The sequence below is a fragment of the Protomyctophum bolini genome (assembly GCF_963924005.1).
Source record: "Protomyctophum bolini genome assembly, chromosome: 23".
Taxonomy (NCBI): Eukaryota; Metazoa; Chordata; class Actinopteri; order Myctophiformes; family Myctophidae; genus Protomyctophum; species Protomyctophum bolini.
Genome location: NC_137884.1, coordinates 26811540 through 26836128, shown reverse-complemented (window position 1 = coordinate 26836128; position 24589 = coordinate 26811540). Strand labels below are relative to the sequence as shown.

At 42.3% G+C, this 24589-nt stretch overlaps 1 protein-coding gene across 2 annotated transcripts; it reads right to left on the bottom strand.

Annotated features, from left to right (window-relative positions):
- Window positions 1-1184: 1184 nt before the first annotated feature.
- Window positions 1185-24158, bottom strand: LOC308310520 (thioredoxin reductase 1, cytoplasmic-like). Of its 2 annotated transcripts, none has more exons than XM_080756890.1 (14): window positions 24083-24158; window positions 23249-23344; window positions 22388-22457; window positions 22120-22242; window positions 21403-21545; window positions 20199-20314; window positions 17683-17917; window positions 16970-17152; window positions 13769-13845; window positions 13191-13347; window positions 11168-11275; window positions 9808-9903; window positions 9149-9283; window positions 1185-4105 (listed from the first exon to the last, which is right to left on the bottom strand). In XM_080756890.1, the coding sequence occupies exons 2-14, from the start codon at window positions 23324-23326 to the stop codon at window positions 4040-4042; spliced, it is 1587 nt and encodes a 528-aa protein (XP_080613016.1). In that variant the 5' UTR covers window positions 23327-23344; window positions 24083-24158; the 3' UTR covers window positions 1185-4039. The 2 variants fall into 2 exon arrangements, with proteins under 2 accessions (XP_080613016.1, XP_080613017.1); XM_080756891.1 differs by having other exon boundaries at window positions 13769-13829; window positions 17131-17152.
- Window positions 24159-24589: the final 431 nt, after the last annotated feature.

Genomic DNA, 24589 nt, shown 5'->3' with positions numbered 1-24589 from the left:
TGTGCAAAATGATGTGACAGGGGGTTCAGAACACTTACAGTACGGAGAATTCTCTCTCCTACTTTTCTAGTACAACCTAGTACAACCTCTTGAACCTGAAGAACTTAACTAAAAGTCCTTGTTTTACATGGTTGTTTTTTTAAGGTCTTTTCCTCTCTAGGCTCACTAGAGAGAATACTTTTGGGTGATTGATTGAGGTTTCTCACGTTTCAAAGGAAAGATAGATAAGGTGGAGTTGATTTATTGCGAACGCAGTGATTGCGAACGCAGTGAGCACTTACTATGAGACCTAGCAGATCATGTCTGTGTGTCCGTGTGTCTGTCTGTCCCGCTATCCAAATATGGAGTGTGTTGCATCAGCAATCACTCAGCTCCATATATGGGCACAAAAGGGGCCAGGTCCACTCAGCTCCATATATGGGCACAAAAGGGGCCAGTGATTTGTTTGTTGTGGACATGGCCCCTTTTGTGCCCATATATGGAGTTGAGTGCGTTCGCTTCCCGCGTTCGCGCGTCTTACTCGTACATAACAAGGTCGATTGACTATAGCTTTGTGCCTAGAATATTATGAGAGGACACATTGATGAGGATAGACTTATACTGTATATCTTGCATCTTAAGTTCACAACAGGTGCCCTAGACAAAGTCACATAGGCTATACACAGTACTGCCACATCTTGATGAAATCATGATCCAATACCATTTGCAGCCTTGCAGGCCCGATGCTAAACAATGTGCACTTCTTGTAATTGGGATATCAGTCTTACTTACTGGGCTACAACACGGCCCTGCATCTCAACAAGAGGAGAGAGAAAGGTGACCTGAAGGACAATCTGGAGAATTTGCATCCAATTGTTCGAAAGCCATCAGCACTTTGGCACAGAGTTGGCACAGAGCACTATACCAGTGCATTCACAGGGAATTACATCATTTTGGACTGAGGTCGATTAAAAAAACTGGCTTCTAAATCCTAACATTTGTCTGAAAAACCCATGTTTCTATTATGTCAGTGGTGCTCAACCATGCAAGGCACCACCCAGCACATCAGGAGCAATTAGGGGTTCAGAGTCTTGCTCAAGGACACTTTGACACCAACTCTGGGGGAGCCCACAGGGTTTGTCTGAAATTCTTTATTAGGAACAATCCCTTGAGATGAACCATCTCGTTTTCAAGGGGGTCAAAGGGCAATTCACAAAATACACTTCATACATAAAGACACTTTTTAACAAACAATTCAACCAGACAAAACAAAACAAGACAATTCCTAGATATTCTATTACGGTCTATCAGAATACCATTTCTCATTTCACACAGTGGTGCACTGACAACTATCTAGAGTTGAATGTGGTCAAAACAAAAGAACTGGTCATTGAAACAACAACCCACACTGGACTTAACCCACTCCTCATTAATGGTAAAACAATAGAACAGGTAGACAGCTTCACATATCTTGGACTCACACTGGACAATAGACTCAGGTTTGATCAACACATTACATCTATCCAGTCACGCTTTCAGCAAAGACTCCATGTAATCCGTAAACTAAGATCATTATCTGTTGCTCCTCATCTTCTGCTATTATTGTACAAAAGCATTATTCAACCTGTTCTGTTGTACTGTTCTGCATGTTTCTACACCATACTGTCCATGCCTAACAGGAACAAACTTTTCAGTATCACCCGTATTGCTTCCAAAATCATCGGACTTCCTACACCCACACTTTCTGATATGAACAATAACGCCATCACACGACTAGCACTCTCGAAATCAAATGACACTGACCATCCTCTGTATCGCTTCTTTAACCTCATGCCATCTGGACAAAGATACAGAACCTTGCCATGGAAAAAGGTCAGTTTCAGTAGGAGTTTTGTCCCTTCAGCCATCGCGGCATTAAACAAACTGCCCCGCCGATAGGATGGTTCTGTACACAGTGGGGACCTCATGTTTTGTTTTTTTGTACTGTCTTGGTGTTATGTGCTCTGTGTTGTTTTTGATGTGGGTGTTGAACTGTTGAACAGATTGTGAAGACAAATATCCTTCGGTACAATAAAGATTATTATTAGATAATAAACAAGAAACAAACAAAACTAAAACTGCAACAAAACAACATTTCACATAACATGGACATAACACATGGATCATTGCATCATGGATCTGCTACAGTGATGATTAGTGAAAACATGAAACATGAGTTAGTCTCCAGATGAGAGGACAGCACAGTTTTAAACAAATGAAAACAGGTAGATTGTTCCAGTCACAAGGAGCTTTGAACATAAATGATTTTTTTGCCAACTGATGTGGGTATATTGATGTAAACCTGTGAGCAATGTCTTAAGTTGATGTGTAGAAGTGTATGGTATCATAATAAGCTGTTTCAAATACTGTATTTAAATTTAAATAAATACATTTAAATATGAACTGCAGCCAGTGCTGCTGTCTTCTTGAGGTGGGAGATGGTAAGTTGAGATTTTCATACAAGGTACAGTTTTACATAAACAGACTTTTGTACTTTTTCATTTTTTGAGCCGAATGCGAACAGAAATAAAACCATGGGTACCGAGGCTACATTTACTTAAATGCAGACTGCGGTGTTGAGAAGCTGTAGCATCAACGGCACTCGCCTGCTCCCTTTCCACTCCGTTCTTCTCATCTGTATGGCATGCTTCCCTTAACGATCCGCATTAATATTCAAGCTGTGGTTTTTAAGACTTAATACTTTGCCCTGTAGTGGCTGAACCACATTGAGAATATAAAAAAGGAACAGCAGAGTGTGTGTGTGTGTGTGTGTGTGTGTGTGTGTGTGTGTGTGTGTGTGTGGGGGGTAATTTTAATGTCTCAATAAGTATAGCGGGCGTCAACATTAAAGCAACAGCCAAGCTGATAAATGAACTCAGTTAATTTGGGTAATTCTTTAAGCTATCTATCTTGTCCATTACATGAAATTAAGTCATTTAAGTCCTTCGGGCGAAATGCTGTAGCGTTGGTGGGAACATGGCATGTAAAAGTAAGCTGTTCTTCCATTTAAAATAAAGGCATCAAATCCCAGAGTCTTATCACACTTCAGCAGCACTTTAAAATCCCAGACACGCTAAAGCTTAGAGAGCATTTTAATATAGCAACACCTCTGGCACATTATAACTTTCCATTTTTTTTCCAAGTTGAGAGCTGTAAAAATGTATTTAGTAGCGGCCCTTAACCCATTTTGGGTGGGAACCCCTTTTGGTGTATTAAAGGACCACTTCACCACTTTTCAACCTATCTTCATATAATAGGTCCTCACTAATAATCATGATAAAATGGCACGATTTTTTTACTCAGTTCTCACTTCTACTCAGTCTGTGTCTCATAGGAGGGCTGTGGGCAGTTTAGAAACCATTCTTTCATAATAATAATTAGTGAGGACCTATTATATGAAGATAGGTTGAAAAGTGGTGTAGTGGTCCTTTAAGCATTATGTTGTACTTTAGCTGTTGAAAAATAGCAGATCTACAAGCTCATAGCGCCACGCCACGAGCTTGTAGATCTGTTATTTTTTGAAAATCGTGAAATGTGGCCCAAATGTGTGAATATATTCATTCTTTCAGAGCGAACGTTTTTAACTCAAATCTTTGCTTCTGGGGAGGAACATATATTCAGATGGGGCTCGGCGGCCAATTACATATATTTTTGAGGGTCCTTGACAATATTTGAGAAGGACTGTTGTAGAATCTTTTCTCAGGTCTAAACGGGTTAAAAAGGTTTTAGCCAAGAGGAAACAGTTGAATTTAAAAAGAAAAAAAAACAAAAAACAAAACATCGTAGATAGATACAACAGAGACGTTGCTTCACAAAAACAGGAACCGTTGTCAACAGCAGGGTCATCAATCTCTGCCCACCTGTCAATCAGGCTTAAGGCAAAGACGTCACTCATTGGTCGGTCGCCACTCCTCGCCATCCCGCTGCTGCCCCGCCCCTCTCCAGGTCATCCCCCCCGCTGTCCTTCAATCATCGTTGCCTTGACGACAACAACGATCGATAGCAGGGAGGGGGGCTAACCTCAGCAGTTCCCCCTCACCATCATGGCCTCCGAGGCGCGCTGTGTCACGGTCAACGTGGTCAACACCTAGAAGACCATAGAAATATAACTAAATCACATATAAACACTATGGTATTGATTAATTGAATGTAGCCTACTAGTAGACGATACTTAACACTCTAATTACCAGTAAGACGCGCAAACGCGGGAAGCGAACGCAGCTGAGACCCTGCAGATCATGTCTGTCTGTCTGTCTGTCTGTGTGTCTTTCCCGCTGTTACTGTATATGTGGACCTGGCCCCTTTTGTGCCCATATATGGAGCTGAGTGGACCTGGCCCCTTTTGTGCCCATATATGGAGCTGAGTGATTGCTGATGCAACACACTCCATATTTGGATAGCGGGACAGACAGACAGACACACACAGACAGACAGACACACAGACAGACAGACAGACAGACACACAGACAGACATGATCTGCTAGGTCTCATAGTAAGTGCTCACTGCGTTCGCAACCACCTGTTCTTCACTGACAAACTCATTAGAGACTGCCGACTCATGTTAAACCTATTCCAAACTGTGTGAGTTAACTATAGAATAGAGTCCATTTAAGGAATGACCATCTCTTGTTACTCCTGAAACTCTGTACACTCCTGAAAGTATACAATATGTGTTGGGGATGTGTGTGGGGGGAGCTGAGGGAAGCTCTGGAGGGAGACACTAGTCTCTCTCTGGTGTGATGAGATATACAATAAAAGAATGGAGTTCGAATCCTGATGGTTCAGTCCGGCTTCTTCCTGATGTTGTTCACTTACTAATAGTATGAGTAAGACGCGCAAACGCGGGAAGCGAACGCAGCTCGTACATATTTGGGTTTTGGACGTATAGCTGCTTTGGGGACTCCTTATATGGTGCCCCTTTTGTGCCCATATATGGAGCTGAGTGGACCTGGCCCCTTTTGTGCCCATATATGGAGCTGAGTGGACCTGGCCCCTTTTGTGCCCATATATGGAGCTGAGTGATTGCTGATGCAACACACTCCATATTTGGATAGCGGGACAGACACACAGACAGACAGACACACACACACAGACAGACATGATCTGCTAGGTCTCATAGTAAGTGCTCACTGCGTTCGCAAATATCAGAAACTCCCACTACAATAACTAAATCACATAACAAACACTCTCAATAAAGACTGAATAAACTTCTTGGAAAATGAACCCACAGTCAAAGAGCTAAGCTATAAGACACAGAGATGATTAAATGACCTATTATAATGAATAATTCAGACACACGGACGGCATAATTAGGAGTAAGAATCTCATTAGAAAGCTTCAAAGCGCTGCCTCTGTCGTCGGTTGGGGACCGCCCATAACGCCGACATGCCATTACTCCGACTACGTGGCTTCATGTGGCGGTGAGGGTTTTAGGGACAGGGTTAGTAATGTGGCCGTTAGGTTAGGGTTGGTGAAAGGGCCTTTCTGTGTGGAGTTTGCATGTTCTCCCCGTGTCCCCTAGGGTAGGTATACCCTCACAAAAAACATGCAGTAATCCTGGTCACTAAACTGCCTCCCCCTGGCCAGCCGGGGCGCCTGATGGAGGGGAAAGGAACTGGTTGGAATAACGTGTTCCTTCCACGCGCTATACGTCCAACCAGGGAAACTCCCCCCTGTCAGGTGTAAAGGAGCAACTTGGACACTCAGGCATGAAGGAAGCATGAGTTCAAGTCCGTTGCTCTCCCCTTGTCCCCCATATATGGGGACTAGGTTGGTCTCCCCTTGTCCCCCATATATGGGGACTAGGTTGGTCTCCCCTTGTCCCCCATATATGGGGACTAGGTTGCTCTCCCCTTGTCCCCCATATATGGGGACTAGGTTGGTCTCCCCTTGTCCCCCATATATGGGGACTAGGTTGGTCTCCCCTTGTCCCCCATATATGGGGACCAGGTTGGTGGACAAGGCCGGTTCTAGGGGGGGGGGGGGGGGCGTGCGTCCTGCCCACCCAATCAAAAGTTATGAGGATCCTTTATTTTTTTGCCTACAAAATATCTGTACCGTATTATTTGAGTACACCTTAGCGAAGGATAAGAAGCTAGCTGCTATTGCTAAGAGCATGAATAACAACGCTAGAGTACATACACATCTAAGGGTATTCAAAATGAAGCCAGCATGGTTCTTGCAGAGATCCAGACAAAATATTCAAAAGCTGACTCTGCAGGATTCTTTGTACTCTATATATATATATATATATTGTACTTTTACTCACACTATTTATTTGAAAACTTTAGTTACTAGTTACTTTGTAGATTTAGATTATTATTACAAAACATACATTACCCACTTCAGCCCTATATACATTTTGGGCATTTGAAAATAGCCAATCTACAACCTCACCATGTGTCACGATGCGACGGATTGTGAGCTTGTAGATTTGCTATTTTCAAAAGATTATTATTATACATCTGGAAAAGGGGACATTTTGCACAATGAGTACTTTTACTTTTGGTAGGCCTACTGTAAGTACATTTTGAATTCCACACTTTTAGTTCTAACAGAATATTTATATGTTGCAGTTGTAGGAGCCGTAATATGTTGCATTCTAATGTGCTATTATGATTGACGTAAGGTATGTCACTTTAATGGGCACTGCTTAGGTAGTGGGCGTGTCACCGGGGCTGGGGCGCTGCCACTCTAGTTTTCATGGCGTTTACCTGTCACTTGGGTGAGGGAAGTTGGACAGAGAGAGGAGGTGAGCGTGGGAAAAGACAATTCTGTTGACCGTATCAATCGCACCTCTTATTCACCTTAACACACCACGTTCAGTTATATCTAAAGCCTGGGAACTGTTGTGACTTACGTGTGGTGACAAGAATAAATGGTAAAACCTACAGCTGGAATGGACCTGAATTCAGTGCGTGCGCGTCATACAAGCGTCTCTTTAATCTCATGTTTAGCTCCTCGCGGCGGCCTATAAACCGCCACAACAGCAGTATTGCTACTTTTACTTAAAGCTGCTATAAGCAATAATATGGGGTCAAAGTGAGGTTTGGGGCTACCCCAGAGGTCCTTGAAGGGCTTCCAGCTATACAGATACTGATAACCCCACCATCACCCCCTCTCAGTCTCTCAAAAGATCCTTGCTCAGCATCCTCGACAGGGCCATTTCAGAAATGGAAAACAGATTATCAAAGAAGAATTTAGACCTAACGACAGCCATATCAAGCCTTGTACCCTATTCTGAGGGATTTCTATAGACTCCACCTTGTTGGAGCCTTTGCATGCTGACAGACTACGCAACTCTGAAAAGGGAACTCATTGTTGCAAAGCCAAAGTTGGCCAAGTCATGTTGTCCAAACGAAACTGACCTGGCCACTGTGTCTAAACACATGAAGACATACGAGAAAGCATTTCCTGTGTTGCACAAGTTGTATGTGACAGCCCTTGTAATTGGTGTGTCTTCAGCTTCATGTGAGAGTTCCTTCTCCACACTGGCACGTGTCCTAACCCCCTACCGTTGCACCATGTTGCACAAAAGAAGAAATAACTTGGTCATCTTGGCAAATGAGAACTCTGAAAAGGGAACTCATTGTTGCAAAGCCAAAGTTGGCCAAGTCATGTTGTCCAAACGAAACTGACCTGGCCACTGTGTCTAAACACCCCAAATGATGTCTGCCCCACCTTAGTGGGGCTGGCTAAATCCGGCCCTGTTGGCGGAGGGTGTGTAGAGCCTAGGATCACAGTAGATGATTGACACAGGGGTGAAAAATCGGTTACAAAATCGTGGGATAAAAAAAAAATATATATATATATAAAAAAAAAAAGAGTACAGGCTGTTGCCATCGGGCCGTCGTCTGGGTGCCCCCGTTGTCAAAAACAACAGATATAAGCACTCCTTTGTCCCTGCCTGGATTCGTGCAGTCAACGGTGCCAGTAACACGTAAATGATGTTGATATGTTGTTGACGATGATGACGATGTTGAAACAAGCACTTTTTATGCCGGCACTTTATATCCTAGCACTTTCTCTGAATGTAGCCCTTTTTATTTATTTTTTTATCTTTGATTCTATACCTGCACTAGATGCGCCCAGACCTCTGTTTATGCTATGGTGTCTCATGTCTGTTGTCGTCGTCCTGTATTGTTTGTATTGTCTGTATTGTTTTAAAACCACTACGCTTGCTGTAAACCTAATTGCCCTTCTGGGACGCTAATAAAGACCTTGAACCTTGTGGCCGTGGCGTCAGAATAACGTTATATAACTGTTATTAACCCCAGAAAAGTGAGGCTCTTTGAAGGCCTGATAGATATGAGAGTTAATGTGTGCTCAACTGGCTTTCACAATAGTCTCTCAGAGTGTGTGGGTGCTGTGGCCCTGCATGTGAAATACAAAATAAATGACAGCCAGCACCCCAGATACATTTCTTTATCTGGTACAGAGTGATCAAGTCAGGGACCAACAGATTCAGTAACAGCTTCTATCCCACAGCGGTAGTTAATTGCACTCAATGCTGCTAAGAAATGATCTGTTGCTGCGACACATGTTTTGTTCTTTCTGCTGTCTTAAGTGCAATAAGGGTTTGTTGTGCAATAATAGCTACAATTACATGTTTGTGCAATATACATATGCCTATAGTGCTACAGGGGTTGTGCAATAACAGGAAGTCATCTGTGTTTTGTTTTTAGCTTTATGTTGTTTTTGTGATGTGATGCACTGATTGGTTGGCACTTTAAAATGTTGTTGTACATGTTGCAATGACAAATAAAGACCTATCTATAAAAGGTAACAGTATGTACAGTATGTTTTACAATTATTTTTACAATATGTAATATAATGTACAATAATGTAAGTGCGCAGGCCTTTAAAACTCTGTCTATATTAAAATGTAGACGTTAAAAAAGAAACTGCGAGTTTGTTGATCTGCTAGTTTCACTATTTGAAATATAAAGCTTAGATAGGTAGTGTAGTCAAAAGTATGTCATATCATATCATATCATATCATACCATATCAAGCCTTGTACCCTATTCCTAAAAGGTAACAGTATGTACAGTATGCTGGTTTGTTTGTGATAGGGTGAAATGTTATCTGGTGTATGTGAGAGTCATCCATCAGTTTGTGGGGCAAACATACCTGGGCTGCCAAGGGGTGGATTCCCACTGTGGAGTCCAGCTGTTGTTTGGTGAGACCACACTTCATGGCCGCAGCGAAACCTTGGACGATGTCTCCGGCACTGGGACCCATTACATGGAGACCGACCACTCGTTCCTTAAAGACATGTCATGCAGACACATTGTCAGACCCAAAATATTAGATACTGTTAAATTCACACATATTAGGAGTGATAAACCGAGTGATAACCGAGTGGCGCGCTACGAGCTTGTAGGTCTGCTATTTTTGAAAAATCGAACTGACATAGATTAGAAACATAGCTTTTTCAGAAAACTGTCAGGATGTAGAAGACGTTTTTAGAATCTGATCTCAGGTCAAGGATCCAGATTTTCAGGAAGCAATTGGATAACACAAGGTAATACATCAAATGCATAGAAATATAAGTAATCTAGGATCATAAGTAAACCAAGAACGTATCATCGGTCTAATCTGTAGTACATTAAAACTATAAACACTATAGGATGGCAGGTCAATAACGACCTGGCGTCTACATACTGTAACAATCTATCTAAATTAAATTTTCAGCCTTTGCATAAAGCCTGCAACGTCGACAAGGCTAAAATGCCGATAACTGGGTGTTAATAAAAAACATGCTTACTGTACGTTCATATCATACTTACATTGTCAGGGATGTGGCAGATTATTTTGACATAGCAGGAGTTTTTATTCCTGCCAGGGAGGGTCCATTCCAACGGCCAGTAGTAACTGTGATATACCTACGAGGACAATGTTCAGATATTTATGGTAAGAAAATCATTTATACTTTCATATCCAGTGAGTCGCTTATATACTGTATATACGGTATACCCAGTGGTGAAAAGTAACTAAGTACATTTACTTAAGTACTGTACTCAAGTACAATGTTGAGGTAATTGTACTTCTACTCCACGCGATGCGACACGTTGTGAGCTTGTAGATCTACTATTTTCAAAAGATTTGAAAACTTGAAATGAGACATTCTGAATAATTCTAAATTCTACTTTTGTTACTTTTTTTATTATACTGATATAACTTCAGAATATCAGTGACAGAAAATAAGTAATTAAGTAATATAAAACGAAAAACATAATAGTGTAATAGTTAGTGTAAATGTTCCAAATACAATACAAAATAGGCATATAAATGCGATAAACAAGAAAAAACTAAATACTGTAATACTGTAAATACTGTACAGACTACTTTTGGTACTTTAAGTACATTTTGATACGAATACTTTTGTACTTTTACTCAAGCAAAGTTCCGAAAATTCTGGACTTTTACTTGTAACAGAGTATTTCTACATTGCAGTATTGATACTTTTAAGTATCAGAATCATAATCACTTTATTTGTCATTTCCCTCTGTACATACAAAAGAACATGAAATACCGTTTCCCATCTGCAGTTATTGGCAGTGCAACATAAAACATAGAGCCTATTTAAAAAAAAACACAAGCTATAAAAACTAAAAACAAAACATGGACAAACATTTAAAAAAGAGCCCCAGTATGTTGTATGACGACCTGCAATTCATATGGAAAAGTTAAGAGTTACCAACACCACGCACAGCCTATAAATAAATAAAGTGGCATGGTGCTATCCTTAAAAGCAAAACGTTACCAGCACTGCTTTTTAAAGCAGTGCTGGTAACGTTTTGTTTTTAACCCATTCTGAACGGGAACTCATTTTGGTGTCAGCATCATGTTGTGCTTTAGCTATTGAAAAATAGCAGATCTACAAGCTCATAGCGCGCCACCGAGTGGCGCGCTACGAGCTTGTAGGTCTGCTATTTTTGAAAAATCGAAGAAAAGACTGACATTTTTAGAATCTGATTCTCTGGTCAGAATGGGTTAAATCAGACCAGTGTGTGTCCAGTGGAAACCTTGTATGAATCTGATCTCAGGTCAGAATGGGTTAAGGATAGCACCATGCCACTTTATTTATTTATAGGTTGTGCGTAAAGAATGTGAGTTCTTTTTCCACCACTATATATATATACGTACCTCTATGTTGTTCTCCCAGTACGTGAGGTTGGCGCTCTCCTCCGACAGGCCAACGGCAGCGTACTCCAACGGGGTGAAGACCACCATCGGGACGTCTTCGTAGGGACACTGAACATCGAGATGAAACGGAACAAAAAGATCAAAGAACCTTCTCTCTATGAAACGGATAATTCCGCTCCTTGATTATGATTGGCTATGATTGCCTTTGAAGCCATTTTAAACATGCACCTGTCATGACTGTATGACATCAATAAACCTCTCTATATTAAACCATTCTGACCTGAGATCAGATTCTAAAAAAATGTCTTCTTACATCCTGACAGTTTTCTGAAAAAGCTACGTTTCTATGTCAGTCGTTCTTGGATTTTTCTAAAATAGCAGACCTACAGCTATGAGCTTGTAGATCTGCAATTTTTCAATAGCTAAAGCATAACATAATGCTAACACCAAAAGGGGTTAACTTGTCCCACACGAGCTACGTACCACAGTCTGCTATTAACAGATGTCATGCTGCTATGTGTTTTGCCAAAGTCCCGGACTGTGATTATTGGCCAGTACAGTCACTTTGATTGGCAGTTGTGCCCGAACGCTCACCCAAAAACATGATTTACGAGACTGCATAGTGGCTGGTGTGAGACGACAACCAAGGCACGGACGTGTTGGTAAAGGACAACAAAAGCGATATGCTTATTATGGGCCAAAATGGAGCTTGCGGAACCGTTGCGGCTCGAGAATCCACCATTCCTGAATAAAGTGCCTGGTGCTGGGAGTCTGGTGCAACGCACAGGGGCTGGACCTGGTGAGAGCTAGGAGTGGACCTGGTGAGAGCAGGAGTGGACCTGGTGAGACGTAGGAGGGGCCCGGACAGGAGTCAACCCACAGAGCCTATAGTCCCTCCACACGCCAGAATGGTACCTCCCAGTCCCGGCAGAGTATAGTTCAGGAGGAACGGATTGTGTGGCCCTGGTTTTTCCCTAATGGGACTGATTGAGGGTAGCTACTGGGACGTAAGTAGGGGTACGATGTACAGGGTATGATCATGTTGGGAGACCCGAAACCATGATGACCTTGGGATACATCACTGAGGATACGTCCCAGGTGATGACCTTGGGATACATCACTGACGATACGTCCCAGGTGATGACCTTGGGATACATCACTGAGGATACGTCCCAGGTGATGACCTTGGGATACATCACTGAGGATACGTCCCAGGTGATGACCTTGGGATACATCACTGAGGATACGTCCCAGGTGATGACCTTGGGATACATCACTGAGGATACGTCCCAGGTGATGACCTTGGGATACATCACTGACGATACGTCCCAGGTGATGACCTCGGGATACATCACTGAGGATACGTCCCAGGTGATGACCTTGGGATACATCACTGAGGATACGTCCCAGGTGATGACCTTGGGATACATCACTGAGGATACGTCCCAGGTGATGACCTTGGGATACATCACTGAGGATACGTCCCAGGTGATGACCTCGGGATACATCACTGAGGATACGTCCCAGGTGATGACCTTGGGATACATCACTGAGGATACGTCCCAGGTGATGACCTCGGGATACATCACTGAGGATACGTCCTAGGTGATGACCTTGGGATACATCACTGAGGATACGTCCCAGGTGATGACCTCGGGATACATCACTGAGGATACGTCCCAGGTGACGACCTTTGGATACATCACTGAGGATACGTCCCAGGTGACGACCTTTGGATACATCACTGAGGATACGTCCCAGGTGATGACCTCGGGATACATCACTGAGGATACGTCCCAGGTGATGACCTCGGGATACATCACTGAGGATACGTCCCAGGTGCATCCATGCAATGTTGTTTCTTTTTATGGGCTCCGCTCTATGCTATGAGGGATGCTGGGGAAACTGCACGACTTTAAATTTGTATTCACAGTACAGTATGTTAGAATGGGTACATTTTTCAAAGAAAGTACAGGTCAATACAAAATATACTGTATAGAGTCCAATAGAGGCTAATCAGTACCAGTGTGGTGTCTCCCATATAGAGTCTCCGGGCCAACAGTCTCCCGGAGGTCATGGACAGACCGGCGCTGTTGGGTCGACCGTGCTGAACCGAGCCAAGAGCGTAGACGTGATCCACACTCGTCTGCTCCTGTTCATTCACCAGGATCCTGCCGGTGCTGTGGACATTCACACGCACACGCACACACACACACACACACACACACACACACACACACACACACACACACACACACACTTAACCCATTTTGACCTGAGATCAGATTCTAAAAATGTCTTCTACATCCTGACAGTTTTCTAAAAAAGCTATGTTTCTATGTCAGTCGTTCTTCGATTTTCCCCAAAATAGCAGACCTACAAGCTCATAGCGCGCCACTCGGTGGGGCGCTACGAGCTTGTAGATCTGCTATTTTTCCAATAGCTAAATGATAACGTAATGCTATAACACCAAAAGGGTTTTTAATCAGCCTTGGAGAAAAGTATGTCCATAAATGACGACACGACACACGAGTATGATCACACAAACATGTCACCTGAGATCAATACACAGTAATATGGATCTCTATACTGTATACGTACTCCTGGCTGCATTTCACCCCGACACGTTCAAGGCCAAGGTCACCGGTGTGGGACTCCCTCCCTACGGCAAGCAGGACCTGCAGACGCATATTGATTGGTTGATTGATTGATTGAAATATGTATTAACAGTTTGCAGAATTACAGTACATTTCAAGCACATACTCAATACAAAAGACTGTTAACTGTGAGTGGTGGACGACCCAATTAAGCATTACACTTGTTTACAACAGGGTCCACCATGTTCAATTCATCAAAACATTTAGAGACGTACAAATAGACACTTCTATATAGTTAAAGAACAGAACAGGAATTCATCATAAAGGGAAAAGAAACATATACAGTGAGGGGATCGAAAAGGGGGGGGGGGGATTCAGATTTTACGGGGGCCAGTTTCGAATTGCAGCCGTCCGTATAGGTGCCCTTTTGAGAGCGGTTTTGAAGGAGTCAAGGGATTCGCATGTCTTAATGACTGTTGGTAGGGCGTTCCACATTTTGGTGGCATAGGAGCGAAAAGAGTTTAGTCCCTTGTTTGTGCCGAATCTGGGTTGTACATGGTTCACATACACAGACAACTGTGTACGCTTGATGCATTTAAAGATAATAAGACAAGGCTGCCTTTGGCGCCTCGTATAGAGCACCGAAGTCTGGCGTATCGGTAGAGGGCGCAAATACACAGGTTCATGTATACTTTTTATTTGCATTGTAATCCCCATAGGGGGGATTTTAGATTGCCTCATATGTCACCCCGGCCGCTTCACTCATATGGATATGAAGAATCAACTGACTGAGAGAAAACGCTAATGTTACTGCTACTGAATTAGTTACATTTTCGCTAGAAACAGACTGTATCATATATGAGTGACTGACGGTCGCAAACGATACAGAGACACCTCCCTGACAATAACGCAGAGACCGCTTGTTTATTTTTGGACCACAACGCTTATACGAAACGATTTAAAGATGAGCCAATGTTATTCTCCATAGAGAAATTACTTCCGCGAACCAGGGGAATCGAAGGGATGAGCGAGTTACGTCAGGACTTCGGTGCTATAAGACGGACAAACAGAGCGGCCCGAATTCGTCGAAGCATGGCTGCCTTTGGCGCCTCGTATAGGGGACGAGTGGTCAAATGTTATGTGTATTGGAGTGACCGAGGAGTGACCAGTGGCGCAGAGGAAAAAGCTCCAGGGGGTCATAAATACAGCACAGAAGATCGTTGGCTGCCCTCTCCCCACACTGGAAGAACTACACAGAGACCGCTGTCATAAAAAAACTCTGAACATTATGAAAGACACTTCCCACCCCGCTCACTCACTGTTTGAACTGTTGCCATCAGGCAGACGGTACAGAGTGATCAAGTCCAAGACCAACAGATTCAGTAACAGCTTCTATCCCACAGCGGTAGTTGCACTCAATGCTGCTAAAAAATGATCTGTTGCTGCGACACTTTTAGTTTTTTTTTTTATCTGCTATCTTAAAGTACAATAAGGGTTTGTTGTGCGATAACAGATGAAATTACTGTTTGTGCATTAATGCTGCTGGGGTTGTGCATAAACAAGAAGTCATGTGTGTTTTGTTTTAGCTTGTATACAGTATGTTGTTTTGTGATTTAATTTCGTTGTACACGTTGCAATGACAAATAAAGACCTATCTAAGGAGGCCAGTTAGACGACACACCAATGAGGAGGTATCTCCTCTCTAAAAGATGATGGTGGGCAGCTATATTGTGATGTCTAAATATACTCCATTTGGTGTGAAACTGTAAATAGGTACTTGTGATTTGTATTATACTTTCTGTCTGACTATTTTATGATTTGCATATACTTTTTGTTTTTGTCCTGTTATTGTACAGTCAACCCATTTTGGGATTATGGTTGATCTTATGAATGTTGTATAGATCTTGATCTAAAGTTAACCCTCAGAGAACCTTCACGTGTTTAATAGAGAGAGAGAAAAAAACTAAAGGGGGTTCACTTCCCGCCCAGAATGGGCAGAAAGTGTCGTATGTTGTGTCCATGTGTCATAAATTCATGTATTGACTTTTTCTGCTTAATCAGACCAGTGTGTGTCCAGTGGAAACCTCGTATTAATCTGATCTCAGGTCAGAATGGGTTAATCAGACCAGTGTGTGTCCAGTGGAAACCTCGTATTAATCTGATCTCAGGTCAGAATGGGTTAATCAGACCAGTGTGTGTCCAGTGGAAACCTCGTATTAATCTGATCTCAGGTCAGAATGGGTTAATACAAAAATATTGAAACACAAACAGGCAGAGAAACAGACATTTTCATTAAAACAAAAGGGGGCATGGTTGTATCAGATAAGTATGAAAGACAAAATGAAATGAATTGTTATCTATCATGATTTGTACTGTATTGTGATACTGTACTATAGGCCCCTTTTCCACCGGTTGGTTCCCAGTGGGAACCGGTTCAGTTCTTTTTGTTTTTTACTCCATGAGCCAGAACTCCAACATCCAACCATCATTAATTATGAATTGAGTGGAGCAAAACCATACCTATATTAGATTGTTTATCACCATTAAACTTCCTCAATTGAGTACTTATACACAAAGACAATGATTTATTGTATTACAAATTTAACATTTTTAAATATGCAAATGAGGCATTATGTATAGGAAAATATGCAAAATAATCGAAAGTAAAAAAAAAAAAAGCTACTACTGTGGAAGGGTTATCATGTATTAATTAACTTGTATTGATCCTATAAACAATTTAATATAGGGTATAGTTTGCCCACCAATTTCTGAGTTCTGGCTCATGGACCGAAAAAGAACTGAACCGGTTCCCATTGGGAACCAACCGGTGGAAAATAACTGAACCGGTTCCCACTGGGAACCAACCGGTGGAAAAGAACTGAACCGGTTCCCATTGGGAACCAACCGGTGGAAAATAACTGAACCGGTTCCCACTGGGAACCAACCGGTGGGAAAGAACTGAACCGGTTCCCATTGGGAACCAACCGGTGGAAAATAACTGAACCGGTTCCCATTGGGAACCAACCGGTGGAAAATAACTGAACCGGTTCCCACTGGGAACCAACCGGTGGGAAAGAACTGAACCGGTTCCCACTGGGAACCAACCGGTGGGAAAGAACTGAACCGGTTCCCATTGGGAACCAACCGGTGGAAAAGAGGCCTATATGTGCAAAATGAAATGAAATGAAATAACCGTACCACCTACTGTATCATATTCTCCCTGTTTGGTTTTGCCCTCCTCCGTAGACACCAGACTCACTCTCAGTCTCCCAGGAGGCCCTGTTGTCATATGAGACAGACCTGCGTGTACAGTGTGACCTGAAATGTCCTGAAACGTCCGTTCCCACGATGCTAAGCTACGATTACCTTCAGCTTCAATTTGCTCCACCTGAAACACGCACGCACGCACGCACACACACACACACACACACACACACAGTCACACACACACACACACACACACACACACACACACACACACACACACACACACACACACACACACACACACACACACACACAGTCACACACACACACACACACACACACACACACACACACACACACACACACACACACACACACAGACAGATAAACCTAAAAGGATGTTCAGTCTCCCCCTCTCTGTGTGAAATGAATGAGTTTTTGTTCTGAAATGAGAGACATTTGTCATTTCAACAGAAATGGCACCTATTCTTATCCGATGATTGATAGCACATAATGGGAAAAACAAATTATAGTACTTTCAAAGGAGACAGCTGGCAATTTTAAGTCCCTCGGCTAACAAAATAACACCTCTACACAGAATCCTCTATATTTTCAGAGGACGCTATCTGACTGATAATGAGATCCTTTAGTAATTACAGCCAAACCCTTCCAAAACCCCAAATAGAATATTAATTCTCTGTCTCGGTATACCTTGCTTAGCGAGTAGTGATGGAGGAAATTGACTCCGTGGACAAACATGTGGTTCTGGATCTTCTGGGCCATCTTCTGGTCGTGCCCCGGGAGGAGCGGAGGACCGGGTTCGAGGAGGAGAACGGTGACCGCTAGGCCGAGGCCGGACAGGAACCCGGCACACTCCAGACCCTCCGCGGTCCCGCCCACTACGAGGGTGCTGGCCGGCGAGGAACGCAGAGACAATAAATCATCACTGGAGGGTGTGGGGGGGGGGGGGGGGGGAGAGAGAGAGAGAGAGAGAGAGAGAGAGAGAGAGAGATTGTTACTGTTACTGATCCAAAACTGAGGAAGATGTTGACTATGTACAGACTCAATAGAAACAGGGCAGACACAGACAGAAGTGGCTGCCTAGAGAAGACAGACTGTGTTCACTCTGCTCTCAAGGGGAGGTGGAGACGGAACTACACTTTCTGTTACAATGCGATGCAAGTATAAAGACATCAGAGAATCATTCTTCCCTACCTTTAAAGAAAAATATAAAGAATTTCAATCCACCATTAATAACTCATCACTCCAATATGTTCTGGGAGAACAGTCCAAATGCACAGTTTTTGGCAGCAAAATACGTGTGGAGTTGTCATCAACTGAGGGACAGCCAGTGGACATTTGAATATTTTCATTGTTACTGTATTGCTTGTTGTTCATTATTGTTTGGATGTTTGGTGTCTGTGTGCGCAGTGAGTTGTCTCTGTGTGCACAATGTTGACTTTTGTTTTGTTGTATGTACGCTTTGGCAATGTAGAACATATTTATCATGCCAATAAAGCCTTTTGAAATTGAGAGAAAATTGAGAGCGAGAGAGAGAGAGAGAGAGAGAGAGAGAGAGAGAGAGAGAGAGACAAATAGGAGGTGAGGGTGACTTTACGAGTGCCATTGACAAGAGACGAGGAAATGCACCATGAGGCCAAATTATACAAAAAGCAACAGCTGCGGTTTAATTATAATAGGTGAACATCTGCACCACCATTATGTTTATCCTTCTGTTCTGGCAGACTGTTTATTTGGGCCCGTTTAACCCATTCTGAACGGGAACCCATTTTGGTGTTAGCATCATGTTATGCTTTAGCTATTGAAAAATAGCAGATCTACAAGCTCATAGCGCGCCACCGAGTGGCGCGCTACGAGCTTGTAGGTCTGCTATTTTTGAAAAATCAAAGAACGACTGACATTTCTTTAATCTGATCTCAGGTCAGAATGGGTTAATCAGACCAGTGTGTGTCCAGTGGAAACCTCGTATGAATCTGATCTCAGGTCAGAATGGGTTAAGGAGAGTGGGAGAGTGTCCATTATTCTTATACTATCTTTAATGAGGGAGAAAAGATGATGACAGGTGTGTGTGTGTGTGTGTGTGTGTGTGTGTGTGTGTGTGTGTGTGTGTGTGTGTGTGTGTGTGTGTGTGTGGAGTGGAGTGTAGCACCATATCAAACCTCTTCATGTTTACTAGTTGGATATTGGCACGGTACAACAATACTGAAAACAGTGCATTGTGGGAGAATTATACAACGTGGCAGTGATGTAAATAGCTTTTTAATGTAACGAGTCCCAGGGACATTTTATGAGTCCTACTTCAACCACGTTATAGGAGTCATATTTTGCTTTTTTTTTTTTTACAAATTGCAGCATTTAACTCCCATTTCATTTTATATGATTATAATGTGGTTGTATTCATGTAGAAAACAGAAGAAAACAAACATGATTATTATAACTAAAGCTATAGCAAAATAAACTAGGATAAAAAAACAGTACAGTAGTGCATTCCGTGGATGCAGAGGTCGTCGTTTTATTGTGTCCCTTAACCATAAACTGTGTTTTGGGGATGCAAAATGCACCCTATTTTAACCCATTTTGGACTGAGGTCGATTAAAAAAAAAGACTTCTAAAGGTCATTACACACTGGCGAATTAGCGACGCGATGCGAATAAGCGATCTGAAAATGCGAAATATTGCATGATGCAGTTCGCCTGCGAATCTCTGCAAAATACGACACCAGAGAGCGAACAAATAAAGAGCGAAAACGGTCGCATTTTCGCACATTTGCCACTGATGTGGAAGCTTGCATGGACTTCAATAGTTTTTTTTAAAATGTGAATTATTCGCACGAATATAATTCGCCAGTGTGTAATGACCTCAAATCCTAAGATCTTTCTGAAAAACCCATGTTTCTATGTCAGTGGTGCTCAACCTTTTTCATGTCAAGGACCCCCAGAATTATCTCTATTGGGCCACGGACCCCCATCTCAAAATATGTAGTTCCAGGGACCCCCCCAGAAGCAAATATTTTAGTTAAAAATGTTCGCTCTGAAATATATATTCAATGATTTGCGCCACATTTTAACGATTTTTCAAAAATAGCAGACCTATACAAGCTCGTAGCGCGGCACTCGGTGGCGCGCTACGAGCTTGTAGATCTGCTATTTTTCAATAGCTAAATTATAACATAATGTTTAAAACACCAAAAGGGGTTAACCTCTGACCTGGTGACACAATGTTCCTTGCCTCCAGGTATGTCCAAACACTGAGATGTGTCTCCTGTGGCGATGACCAGCGTCTCTGCCGTGTGGCGGGTCTTTCTCCCATCGATGTCTGTTGCCTTTTGGACAGACAGAAGATTAGATTGACACGCTAAATAACAACATGGCCTTCTCAAATTGTGCCACTAGCCCGGCCCCGCATGCATATAATATTGAAGTTGTATCGATTGAGGTAATGGCAACAAAGAAATCCTGATCTATTCTGGGAAGATGTTGGACAGAAGTTAAGACTGGTTATTTAATTATGAAGTATTATTTAGGACAGCTCAGTTTGTTTCTAGTGCCTGGAGTTAGAAGACAATCCCAGCTCTTCAAGTATAGGTACACGTGTGTCTCCTCCTGTCACAGGCCTATAATGGTGTGTTTTATTTTATGGTATTTTTATTTTATGTTGTATATTATGTAATCTGCCGCCTCGTAAGGATCTGGAGTGTCAGTTTGGTGTTCACTTGATCATTGTTTGCAAACCGTCATGTCGGTTTATTGTAATTGTTTATGTAAACTGTAAAAAGTCCATATGGGCTGGGCTTCTTCGGAAGCATGACAGGTTCAGGTTCAGGTTCATTTATTTGTTTGTCCCCGTGGGGCGATTTGGTTTACAGCAAGGCATAACACAGGCAGGTAACATGAAACACAAAAACACAGCAAAAAGGCACATAGTACACATAGAACATTAAAACAGGATGGCAGTTCAAGGTATCAGTGTAACATTATAATTCATAACTTTTCCAGAAAGTTGTATAAAAGATTAATACAAGTGAGTCAGGTGACAAGTTACCTCATCCTCCTATCGGCATTTAGAGCCTGGATAGCTACAGGCACAAAGGAGAACTTATACCTGTTGCTTTTGGCCCCTGGGACTTTAAGGCGAATGCCAGAAGGAAGCAGCTTGAACTCAGAGCTGAGGGGATGGGAGTTGTCCGTACAAATGGACTTGGCTTTCTTAAGCACCTGATTTTTAAATACTTGGTCTCTAGAAAGACTACTGAAATTAACTCCGGCAATCTTTGAGGCCGTTCTCACAATCCTACCAAGGTGGTTTTTGTCCTTTACGTTTAGGTTTCCATACCAACAAATGATGGAGAAGGAGACACACAAACGAAGAATCAATCAATCAATCAATCAATCAATCATGTGTCCAGTCTACCTCTACGGTGTGCGGCGCCACTATCTCTCCGCGGGCGCTCAGGTACGTCACCCCACCGTCCCTCAGCTCCCTCCTGGTCTCCGAGCCGTGGGAGACCACGTGCTCCTGCAACGCCTCCACCAAGTCGCTCCAGACATGGGACACTAGTGACAGCAAAAAGAAAAATGTCTCTTTCACATTATTGTTTTCACAGTGTTAAAAATGAATTTGTATTGATGGCAGGATATCCACTCCACCTTGGAGACCATTCTGTGTTTTAACGATACCTCAGACTGTTTCTTTTTCTACTGTTGGGAAATATCCCTGAAGAGTTTCTAATACATGATAAATATCTAATCAAGATCTTCTTAGCAACAAGTAAAAAAGCGATCACTCGACGCTGGTGCCACAGGATCCACCAACGAAAGATCAATGGATGGTCATTATTGAGGAACTGTATGCTTTGGAAAAACTAACATTCATACTACAAGAGGATAAATTCTATAAAAAGTGGGAAAAGTGGGATCTCTTCTCTCAGCCCTGCGATATTAGCAATAGGATTTCATTGAATGTATTTTGTAATATGAAAAATGCAGCCTTGGCTTTTTGTCTTTGTCTTCTTTTCTTTCTTTGGTTTTTTTCTTGTCTGTTTTCTTCTTCAATAAAAATGTAAGTGAAAAAGAAAATGAATTTGTATAATCTGATATGTTTGTTTTATTCCCCCCCTCTCTCTCTCACCCTTCTCTTCAACCTTCCAGCCATATTTCTTAGAATCCTGAATGGCTTTCCCGAGCAGAGACGCCTGTTGTAGCAGCTTCTTGATGTTCCCCGCGTTCGCGCGGCAGGGAACGCCTCCGGCGTCTGGAGTTGAGAAAAGGAGAGAAGGAATTGAGGAGAACATTGAAATAAATAAGAGAGCGCAAAACAGCAGACAAAAACATTCAAAGAGCATTATGTATACAGTTGATAGAAGAAGCCGTCGCAGAACACAAGTTAAAATACACACCCTTTGCACATTTAGGGGATGGCGTCGCGATATCAAGGATCAACACGCTTTTCTGGAACCCCGCGGCCTCCTAGGGAAGTGAGAGATAGGGATATTTTGATGGTTAAATAATGATCCAAACTCCCCAAACGAGATACTCTCTCATGTATGATTGCATCGCCACAAATGCGGCTGTGCCTGTGGCTCAGCGGTATAGAGTGGCCGGATGGTAACCACAAGGTCGCCAGTTCGAACCCTGTGGGCTCCCCCAGAGTTAGTGTCGAAGTGTCCTTGAGCAAGACTCTGAACCCCTAATTGCTCCTGATAATGTGCTGGTTGGTGCCTTGCATGGTTTCCGCTGCCATCGGTGTATATGAATGTGTGAATGTAATGCACAATCTATGTAAAGCGCCTTGGATAAAGGCTCTATATAAATGCACCATTTACCACAATGCCATTTATATGAAAATTCTCAGAGCATTGCTTTTAGAATGATGACTGCGTTTAATGACCAGATTACACAAAAGAATAGGGCTGAGCATTGGGGGAACATTTACAGCAGGCATTAAAGTTAACTTCAAGCAGAGAGGAACTGAGAAGGGACATCCTTTCTAATACTACTATAATACATACTTAGTTTAGACTAGTCATTGGTTAGACATGGGTTAAGGTTAGGTTTAGGTGTGCTGCCCTGTGGGAGGTTAGGTTTAGGGTGAGGGTTTGAGATAGGTTGTAGTTGTAGGACTAATGACTAGTCTAAACCAAAAACTGTCTAAACTAAGTACTGCACCAATATAATGCATGTTGTCTACATAGGCAGCAGGTCATTTAAATTGCAAAGTAATTATGGTATAAGTTAACTCAGAAAAATGTTTAGCGAACCTTTGCAACAGCCAGACCTCCCGAACCTCCACCAATGACCAGCAGATCGTAGTCGAATGACTTGGTCTGGTTCCCCATGTGTCAGTGGTTCTTCTCCTTGATAGGAAAAAGACACAGACGTTTTCGCTCCACTTCACTAAAACATACTGAGTTACTGACCCGTTTAACCAAACAAACAAACACGAACAAGATGGACTTTGGTCTACTGTGTCTGGTCTGTCCACCCCTGTTCTAGATCGGTGTGTGTACTGGCACTGCACTGCTATCTGGCCCCTGGCCTGGTCAAACTGGACCAAGTTAATATTCTGTCAAGGTTACAATTCAACTATACCTAACAGATTAACCAGTATGACTCTCCAGAAGGCAAACAAATATCAAATTCAATATATTTTAAATCATATGTAGTAATCGTTAAGTCATACCAGCTGGTGTGTCTTGATGAATTTAATAGACCTTTTGAATTATCCTTTATGTATATTATGCATATTATGTACCAATCTAGTCTCTGTACTATTTATTTTTTGCTATTAAACTCAAAAGGCTTGTGGTTTCACAGCGACACCGTGTGGAAAAGATTTGTACAGCAGCAGCTCTTTTCTTACGTGCAGTGCACATTAGAACAGAAAGCTGCTGCAGCCATGACTTCATTAACTTTTAGCTGATAACGAACAAGAAAGCGCACATAGATCAACAATTGCGACTACGAAAAACAAGTTTGTAAGAACAAGAACATGCTTCCCTGACGAACATAGCCTAAGATTTAGTTTAGACTCTCGTAGACGGTAGACGTATTCATCGAAGATTGAAAATGTCACGTCTGTATAAAAAGCCTACCTTTACTGTCGCATAGCTCGGGTAGTTGTACACTTTTGTTCTATTATATTTCACACACAAATCACGAAGGAGTCACATTTGTCTCACTGACCAAAATACACTAACTGGTGGGTGGGCGTGCCGTGTAGTATGACGAGTACGCATGCGCCCGAGCTTTATTTTTTATTTTATTTTTTATAGTTAATTGTTTATTGTTTATTAACTGAAATAAACTGCCCATCGGTTTTACCGACGTGAAAATGCATTATTATAACATAACAGTACAGTAGGGAGTTAGATGGGCAGATGTATTTTATAACTAAAAAAGTATCATACATTTTCCCACTTCTGCCTGACCCTACCACAATGTTGAACGTAGAAATACTCTGTTCTAAAATAAAAGTCCGGTATTATTTCAAAGTGTATCGAGTAAAAGTACAAAGGTATTCGCATTAAAATAAAATAAAAAAGTTCTCATTTTGCATAAGGTCTACACTACACGCTCAGGGCTGGCTGGTTAATGTACCC

Bases quoted from the DNA above. Each gene is read 5' to 3' on its own strand.
- LOC308310520 (XM_080756890.1), bottom strand. From the start codon at position 23,326: ATGGGGAACCAGACCAAGTCATTCGACTACGATCTGCTGGTCATTGGT. The intron at 13,348-13,768 runs GTACGTATACAG...GAATGTCCACAG, and splicing joins GGGGTGAAATGCAGCCAGGA to CACCGGCAGGATCCTGGTGA. The intron at 9,904-11,167 runs GTACGTATATAT...TTGTCCTCGTAG, and splicing joins ACTGGGAGAACAACATAGAG to GTATATCACAGTTACTACTG.